Source organism: Nicotiana sylvestris, chromosome 2 (assembly GCF_000393655.2).
Source record: "Nicotiana sylvestris chromosome 2, ASM39365v2, whole genome shotgun sequence".
Lineage (NCBI taxonomy): Eukaryota > Viridiplantae > Streptophyta > Magnoliopsida > Solanales > Solanaceae > Nicotiana > Nicotiana sylvestris.
This window is the reverse complement of record NC_091058.1, coordinates 154925406-154934879: the sequence shown is the minus strand read 5'-3', so window position 1 is coordinate 154934879 and position 9474 is coordinate 154925406. Positions and strand designations below refer to the sequence as shown.

General features: G+C 41.2%; 1 protein-coding gene across 1 annotated transcript; it reads right to left on the bottom strand.

Moving 5' to 3' along the window:
* Positions 1-1555: 1555 nt before the first annotated feature.
* On the bottom strand, positions 1556-8371 carry LOC138885821 (uncharacterized). The gene is made up of 10 exons (XM_070166805.1): positions 8111-8371; positions 7649-8023; positions 7267-7533; positions 6434-6610; positions 6227-6325; positions 6082-6135; positions 5055-5804; positions 4599-4835; positions 1990-2049; positions 1556-1567 (listed from the first exon to the last, which is right to left on the bottom strand). The coding sequence occupies exons 1-10, from the start codon at positions 8369-8371 to the stop codon at positions 1556-1558; spliced, it is 2292 nt and encodes a 763-aa protein (XP_070022906.1).
* Positions 8372-9474: the final 1103 nt, after the last annotated feature.

Genomic DNA, 9474 nt, shown 5'->3' with positions numbered 1-9474 from the left:
ACAAAATTAATTAACTCCTAAATTAAAAGAAGAACTACAAAAAAAAAAATTAAAAAGTTAAAAATGCAAAGTGAGCCATTTTTTTTGTGATTTTCATTTTTTAATAAAACAAATAATTTTCTAATTAACTCCAAAATCCGAAAATAAATCCAAAATGCACATGCATGGTATTTTTTGACATTTTCATGATTTTTAACAAAATAAACATGCACAAAAAATACAAATAATTGACAAAAATCCTACGACAAATCTACAAAATTGCAAATAAATGGGAAAGAATTTATTTTCTTGAATTTATGGGAGTAATTCATATAGGGAAAAAATCACGTGCTCACAGCTGCCCCTCTTTGCTCAGAAACACGAAGAGTTTTCGTGCAAAGATAAAGTGAGCGGATACGAGCGATTTTTGCCCGTTTGAATACTCCGTGGGAAGCATTTTGAAAAGATTTGACCGCACTCTGCTTCCGAGGTTGCCTACATATCCTTGGCTATAAAAGAATCAGGTCAGTGTAGTTCGGGAAGTTTTGGTAGCTGGGACTACCAGGAAGCCGTGATTTCACTGTTGGTGTTGCTACTACTGTTTGCTGAACTCCTTATTACACCAAGACAAAATGAAGAAGCTAGACTCAACTATGATCTATGAATTACAAGAATCATATCTATATCCTCGAACTTGATCTTGCAATTTCTGTTGCTCTGTTGACTTGTACTCTTCAGGTGAAATTCCTTTGTTGCTGACTTGAATTGTATTCTGAGGTGTTTTTCCTTTGTTCTTCAGGCGGGCACCTGATTACTGAACTTTGAACCGTCTTCCTTTGAACATTGTTGCTTTCCCTTTATTCTCCAAAGGGCTCCTAATTGCCAACACTTGAATTGTTTTCCCTTTGTTCTTCAGGTAGGCTCTTGATTACCAACACTTGAATTGCTTCTCCCTTTATTCTTCAGGTAGGCTCCTGATTACCAACACTTGAATTGCTTTCCCTTTGTTCTCAAGGTGGGCTCCTGATTATTGACACTTGAATTGTTTTCCCTTTGTTCTCCAGGTGGGCTCCTGATTACCAACACTTGAATTATTTTCCCTTTGTTCTCCAGGTGGACCTTTGATTACCAACACTTGAATTGCTTTCCCTTTGTTCTCCAGGTGGGCTCCTGATTTCCAACACTTGAATTGCTTTCCCTTTGTTCTCCAGGTGGGCTCCTAATTACCAACACTTGAATTGTTTTCCCTTTGTTCTACAGATGGGCTCCTGATTTCCAAAGTTTTAACCGTATTCCCTTGCTCTGCAGGTGGGCGTCTGATTACCAAAACTTGAACTGTATTCCCCTGCTTTCCAGGTGGGTGCCTGATTGCTAAAATTTTAACCGTATTCCCTGGGAACTTGATTTGTTTTCCCTTTGTTCTCCAGGTGGACTCCTGATTGCTGAACTTGAACTACTTCCTCTTGTGACTACTTTTCTTTCGAAATGCCTTTCCTTATTTCTACAGGTGGGTGCCTGATTGGTCGACCCTGGGCTACTTTCTATTCTCAAAACTCGTATTGTTTTCCCTTGCTCTTCAGGTGGGCACCTGATTACAACAGAATAAACAAAACAAAGAAAATTTTCTACCCCAGTTTGGTAGCTGGGCACATCTGTGAGTGTTAATTGAATTGTGTTACCCAATATCTCTAATAATTTAAAAGCTAGTTCCCACTATTCAGGAGGATCCTGAAAACTCCTAGTAAAATAACAGTTTTAAAGCTATATTATATTTTCTAAAGGTATAACTTCCACTAAATCTTGTTATCTATGAAGGTCTCAAAACTAAATCCCATTATCCAGGAGGGTCCTGAAAATTTCAAATTGAATCCTATCCTAAGAATGAAAACTTCAAAGCTAACTTATATTTCCTCAAGGTAAAGCTTATGCTAGATCTTGTTACTCATGAATGTTTTGAATTTTAAACTAGGTCCCAGTGTCCAGGAGGGTACTGAAGATTTACGGTCGAACCTGTCTGGTACTTGCTTTCTTTAAGGAAGGTTTCTCCGAAACAAACAGAATTTTCTGCCCCTATTTCAAATCAAAGAAAAATCTTATCAGTTAAAAATTTGGTGGTTAGTTTGTGGTATTTTTGCTGAAGGTGGCCTCTCCGCTGTCGTGCTTTGGTTGGACTAGTTGCCTTGAACTGGCCAAGAACCATTCGACTTTCCGATTGACTCTCTACCGCATGACCTTGGATGACCAGAGTGCTCTACACCCAAACCGTTGTTTTACATTTCTGACCATTCTACCTGAATCTTTGTATCTCCCACAAGATTACTAAACCATTCGACCAATGGACTTTCACTGACACCTTATTTCCCACTTTACATCATGCTATCTCTGGTATGCTTTGGCCACACTTTTCTTTGTGCAAGTTGGTAGTAAGCTTTGAAATCCTTTCTTACTTGCTTAAACATAGCTGACATTGGAAAAACCTTAGAGAAGTAAACCCAAAAGAAATGAAATGCAATGACTTTGAGAGTTAGGAATAAAAGAAAATCTAAAACTGGATGACTGTTTGGGAGGGGAAAAGGAAAAGAGACTTATCTGAGTGGAACAACTGGCACCAATGATCATGACATGCATTTCGGATTAATCAGCCTAGCCTATTCAACCAATCGCCTTTCAGTTGTCATACTTTATGCCCCCGAGATCTCCAAAACCCAATTTCTTCACCAAATCACCGACCCTGTTCGACTTGCAGTGCCCTAAAGGGTTTTCACCAACAAACCTCTCTCATTTATTCATCTCTCAACTCACAGTCGCCTTACGGTGCCCGTGAGGGTTTCCACCAATAAGACTCTCTCATTTTTTTTTATTTTCTTACTCAGAACGGAGTGTTGCCTCTGATATAAATCACCTCTACATGCTCGACTTGACATCTCTCGAACACTGATCGAAAGGTCTTTCTTTGGACCGTAATGTGGGTTTTTGGATAGGGTTAGAAAGAAAAGGTATCACAAAGGCTCAAAACAGCTTGAATGGGTTCAAAATTACAACTCTTGGAATCAGATTTCTCACAACAACCATAGCTTTCTGCCCCAGTTTCTTTGCTTGAGGACTTTGAATTTTTAGTTTGATGGGACCGAACCGTGAGGCTACCTACGTATCCCTAAAAGGAATCAGGTCGAACGTAGTTCATGTCATAGGAATTACTTTGTTGTTGTTACTTCTCTTTTCCTTTCTTTCTCTTCTTTTTTTCTTTTCTTTTCTTTCTTTTCTTTCTTTATTTATTATTTCTTTTTTTTCTTTTCTTTTCTCTTTCTTTCTTTCTTTTCATTCTTTTTCCATTTTTTCCTTTTCTTTTCGCTCTTCTTTCCTTCTTTACTTCTTTACTGACATTTCACGTTCGTGTTTTCTGAATTTATCTACTGATTCCAAAAGAGGGGTATGAAAAGAAATAAATAAGGCTCAAAGGGGTAACAAAGGATAAAGTGTTTAGAAAGCAGAACGAAATGCCTTCGTCATTCCAATCTTCAAAACATGCCAAGTACAAACAAACACAATTTAAATCAAAGAGATCATACATGATATCTTTTGACTGCGTCAGAATTGATAGCCATATCTACACATTTGCCTTCTATACCTGTTAAATACAAAACGCCATTAGACAACACTCTCGTTATGATAAACGGCACCTGCCAATTTGGGGCAAACATGCCTTTTGCTTCAGCCTAATGTGGAAGGATGCGTTTCAATACTTGCTGACCCACTTCAAATTTCCGTGGACGCACATTCTTGTTATATCCTCTTGCCATTCTCTTTTGATACAATTGGCCATGACACACTGCTGCCAATCTTTTTTCATCAATCAAACTCAATTGCTCTAGACGGGTTTTGACCCACTCGTCGTCATCAATTTCGGCTTCAGCAACGATCTGAAGGGATGGGATTTCAACTTCCACAGGTATCACTGCTTCTGTGCCATACACCAACAAATAAGGAGTCACACCTACTGAAGTGCGAACAGTAGTGCGATAACCCAACAATGCAAATGGCAGCTTCTTATGCCACTGCCTGGAACCTTGCACCATTTTCCGAAGTATCTTCTTTATGTTCTTGTTGGCTGCCTTGACTGCTCCATTCGCCTTGGGGCGGTATGGGGTGGAATTGCAATGCATAATCTTAAACTTTCGACATACTTCTTTCATCAGATGACTGTTAAGATTAGCACCATTATCTGTGATGATTACCTTTGGGATCCCGAACCGGCAAATGATATTCGAATGAACAAAATCGACCACTGCTTTCTTGGTCACAGACTTGAACGTTTTAGATTCAACCCACTTAGTGAAATAGTCAATGGCCACCAGAATGAACCTGTGCCCATTGGATGTTGTTGGCTCAATCGGTCTGATGAAATCCATACCCCAAGCAACAAAGGGCCATGGTGCGGACATTGTGTGCAATTCAAATGGAGGAGAGTGAATCAAATCTCTATGTACTTGGCATTGATGACATTTGTGCACAAAACTGATACAATCTCGCTCCATGGTGAGCCAATAATAACCTGCTCGAAGAATCTTCTTTGCCAGAACATACACACTCATACGCGGCCCGCAAACCCCGGAATGTACTTCGGTCATGATGGTCGTGGCTTGTCTAGCATCTATGCATCTTAGCAACCCAAGGTCTGGAGTTCTTTTGTACAAAACTCCTCCAGTGAAGAAAAATTCATTTGCCAAACGACGAATTGTTCTCTTTTGATCACTTGTGGCTTGTACTGGATATAACCCCTTCCTGATATACTCCCTGATGTCATGAAACCATGGTTCACCATCAAGTTCTTCTTCAACCACATTACAGTAGGCATGCTGATCACGAACTTGAATATGCAGAGGGTCAACATAAGCTTTGTCCGGATGGTGCAACATCGACGCCAAGGTAGCCAAAGCATTGGCAACCTCATTATGGATCCTTGGAATATGCCTGAATTCTATTGATCGAAACCGTTAACAAAGATCATGCAGACATTATCGGTACGGTATAAGCTTTAAATCCCATGTCTCCCATTCTCCTTGAATCTGGTGCACCAGAAGATCCGAGTCTCCCAAGACCAAAACTTCCTGGATTCCCATAGTGACAGCTAGACTTAGTCCCAGAATGCATGCCTCGTACTCAGCCATGTTGTTGGTACAATAGAAACAAAGTTGAGCCGTAACAGGGTAGTGATGCCCTATTTCAGAAATGAGTACAGCTCCTATCCCAACGCCTTTCATGTTAGCGGCCCCATTAAATAAGAGTTTCAAATCGGGCTTTTCCTCCTTCTTGACCTTGTCAATGTACATTACCTCTTCATTAGGAAAATAAGTCTTCAACGGTTCATATTCTTCGTCCACCGGTTTCTCGGCCAAGTGATCCGCCAGATCTTGGGCTTTTATTGTTGTTCGAGTCACATATACTATGTCAAACTCCATGAGCAAGATCTGCCACTTTGTGAGCCTTCCTCTGGGCATGGGATTCTGAAAGATATACTTCAAAGGATCCAGGCGAGAGATGAGGTAAGTAGTGTAGGACAACAAGTAATGCTTCAACTTCTGTGCTACCCAGTTCAGGGTGCAGCACGTCCTCTCAAGGGGGGTATACTTAACCTCATACGATGTGAACTTTTTGCTAAGATAATTGATGGCTTGCTCTTTCCTGCAGGTGATGTCATACTGACCCAATACACATCCAAATGAATTATCCAGGACTGTCAAGTAAAGAATCAAAGGTCTCCCTAGTTTCGGTGGGACCAGCACAGTTGGGTTTGACAAATACCCCTTTATCTCATCAAATGCTTCCTGGCACTCATCAGTCCATTTGACCACAATATCCTTCTTTAGCAGTTTAAAGATGGGCTCACAAGTTGTCGTGAGCTGAGCAATAAACCTGCAGATGTAGTTCAGCCTCCCTAACGAACTCATCACATTGGTCTTGTTCTTCGGCAGTGGCAATTCCTGGATAGCTTTGATCTTCAACGAATCCAATTCAATGCCCCGTCGACTGACTATGAATCCCAACAATTTCCCCGATGGAACACCAAATGTGCACTTTGCAGGATTGAGCTTAAGATTGTACCTGCGGAGCCTTTGGAAGAACTTTCTCAAATCTTTGACGTGGTCTGACTGCTTCCTAGACTTTATTTCACATCGTCCACGTAAATCTCAATCTCCTTGTGTATCATATCATGGAACATAGTTGTCATTGCCCTCATATAAGTTACCCCAGCATTTTTCAAACCAAAAGGCATGAAACTGTAGCAATACGTTCCCCATGGCGTGATGAATGTCGTCTTTTTCGCATCTTTCTCATCCATTAAAATCTGATGATAGCCGACATAACAATCCACAAAAGACCCAATCTCATGCTTGGCACAATTATCAATCAAAATGTGGATATTTGGTAGTGGGAAATTGTCCTTTGGACTTGCCTTGTTGAGATCACGGTAATTAACACACACTCTGGTCTTACCATCTTTCTTTGGCACCGACACAACATTGGTTAACCACGTGGGATACTGAGTAACCAAAATGACCTTTGAATCAAGCTGCTTTGTGATCTCTTCTTTAATCTTCACACTCATGTCGGTTTTGAACTTTCTCAATTTCTGCTTAACGAGAGGAAATGTTTGATCAATTGGCAATTTATGGACCACCAAATCGGTACTCAAGCCTGGCATGTCATCATACGACCATGCTTTAATTATTTCTTCCCTGATTTGCGGTTCAAGATGGACACTTATCTTAGTTTCTCTGACATTATTGGGATCCCCTAGATTGATTGCTTTTGTTTCATTCAAATTAGGCTTGGGTTTTTCTTCAAATTGACTTAGTTCCTTACTAATCTCTTCAAAGGCCTCATCCTCATCATATTCTGATTCATCATCACACTCTATTTCTTGGATTATTATTTCAGAATTAGATTGACTTTAAGACTTGGCCGAAGATTTCCCATGCATGTCATGTCATAAACCAACATAAAAAGAACTGTACAAAGAAGAGAAAAAAAAACAAAAATAAAACTATCAGGAATGATGGAAAAGGGAAATTGCATTTCACTGAAAATAAAGGATAACAGGGTTTGTACATCAACAAGCGAAAAATAAAAATCTAGGTCACATCCCTGGAATGACCCAGATAGAAAAGAAAACAAAACAAACTACAAAGACTCCTTCTTGGTAGGGAGAGGAGTAGCCTTCCAATTATTAAGCTTTGCATTCGACCGGACGAACTGCACGTCCGCTTTGCTAGAACCTTCTCAAACTTCCACCAAGTTCACATCATCAAATAACCTCCGGAACCTTTCAATTAACTCCTCATCAATGTCATCCACAGAACTTGGAACTGTCGTCATTGGGCATTTCCTGGCACCGGGCTTGACAAAAGACCTAGAGAGACGCGAAATAGGCTTTGGAAGTACCCACACCTTATGTTTCAACCTTTTAGCCCTTTTCATATCTGCCGCTATAGGTTTGAATCCAAGACCGAACGTACCCAAATTCTTAGGGAGGGATACCGGCTGTATGATACCCTACAGAGATGCACCCAGACCATTACCGATCACAAAGCCATTTCAGCATTTCAAAGGCCACCATGACTGATGCGGAGGTTATCTTTGGGGTTGGAACATATTTCCCTTCTGGAACCTTCTTTACCGACACTGTTTCAAAAACTTGATAGACCCAAGGGCCTTTGTTATCTTCAACCTCGATGAACAGGATGGAGGCATTGCTGTGAGCACACAAGTTATCTTTTCCATGCACGACAATCTCTTGTCTATCCCATTTGAACTTGACCATCTGGTGCAGAGTGGACGGGACTACTTTGGCGGCATGAATCCAAGGTCGACCTAACAGCAAATTATAGGACACGGCCACATCCAGTACCTGGAACTCTATGGTGAATTCCACTGGTCCTATTGTTAACTCAAGCACTATATCACCAACCGAATCTTTCTTTCCACCATCAAATCCCCGAACGCAGATGTTGTTCTTGTGAATCCTCTCATCATCCACTTTCAACTTGTTTAGAGTAGAGAGGGGGAAGATGTTTGCACTAGAACCATTGTCAACTAATACTCAGGTAACCACAGAATCTTCACATTTTACCGTAAGATAGAGAGCTCTGTTGTGTTCAGTCCCTTCCATAGGCAACTTATCATCAAAGAAGGTGACCTTATTCACCTTAAATATTTTGTTGGCGATCTTTTCCAGATGGTTTACTAAAATTTTGTCGGGAACATGAGCCTCGTTCAAAATTTTCATCAAGGCCCGACGATGCTCGTCTAAGTGGATTAACAATGACAACAATGAAATCTGAGCAGGTGTCTTTCTCAACTGTTTCATGTTGGAATAATCTTGTACCTTCATTTTTCTTAGAAACTCCTCCGCCTCTTCTTCAGTCACTGCTTTCTTCACTAGCACTGGGTTATCTCTCGATGTTTTAGCTTTCCTTAACTCCTCCGGGGCAAAGCATCTCCCCGAACGAGTTAGTCCTTAGGCCTTATTGACTTTTTCTTTCACTTCCTTTCTCTTATAGGTCACTATCACCCGTTCATAGTTCCATGGGATGGCCTTGGTGCTGATTACCGGCAACCGGGTGACAGGCTTGATGATAACAGGATCCATACGGGCACCCTCTATTATTACGATAGGCTTGTTTGCCACTCCTGGCACAACCAATTTTGACTTTTCTAGCTTTGCCGCAACATCACTTGGGGATCCTTTCTCAACTACCACAGATGGTTCATCGCTTGTCCTACTCAACTTGTTTACTGATCCTTCAACTGTTGGTTTCTAAATTGGTTTGTCCTCACTGGACCGAATCATCATAATGGTCTGTGAAGGCTTCTTGGGTTCCCCTCCCTTATGTACTTCTCAATCATGTTTGTTTCCTGATGAGTTGGTAATGGGTTCTTGTTGATGTTGGGTGCCTCTGGAGTCTGGACTTCAATTTGGTTTGTGTCAATGAGCTCCTAGATGGTATTTTTCAGGTGCCAGCATTTATCCGTATCATGCCCTAGAGTACCCGAACAATATTCACAACTTACGGAGTAATCAAGATTCTTTGGAGGAGGGTTTGGCAATTTTGACCCAATTGGCCTCAGCATATCCAACTGCCTCAATCTGTGGAATAAACTAGTATAAGACTCTACCAAGGGGGTAAAGGTTTTCTTCTGCTGCAACCTCTCATTTTTGAATGCTGGATTGGGTCGGAAACCTAGGCCGGCAAGGTTTCGGTAGGCTCGTGGGGGTGGGTAAGCATTTTGTGGAGCTGGGTAGGTGTTTTGTGGGGATGGGGCATGCCATTGTGCGTAGGCAGGAGGTTGAGTATATGTCTGGGCTTGGTGGACAGAAATCTGAGGGTTTGGTAATGGGAAGTAATGTTGGGGTGGATTATATAGGGTTTGGGTGTAGGTTCGGTGATGGGGTCGAGGCTGGGTATATTAGTGTGATGGGCCCCTAGGTCCAAA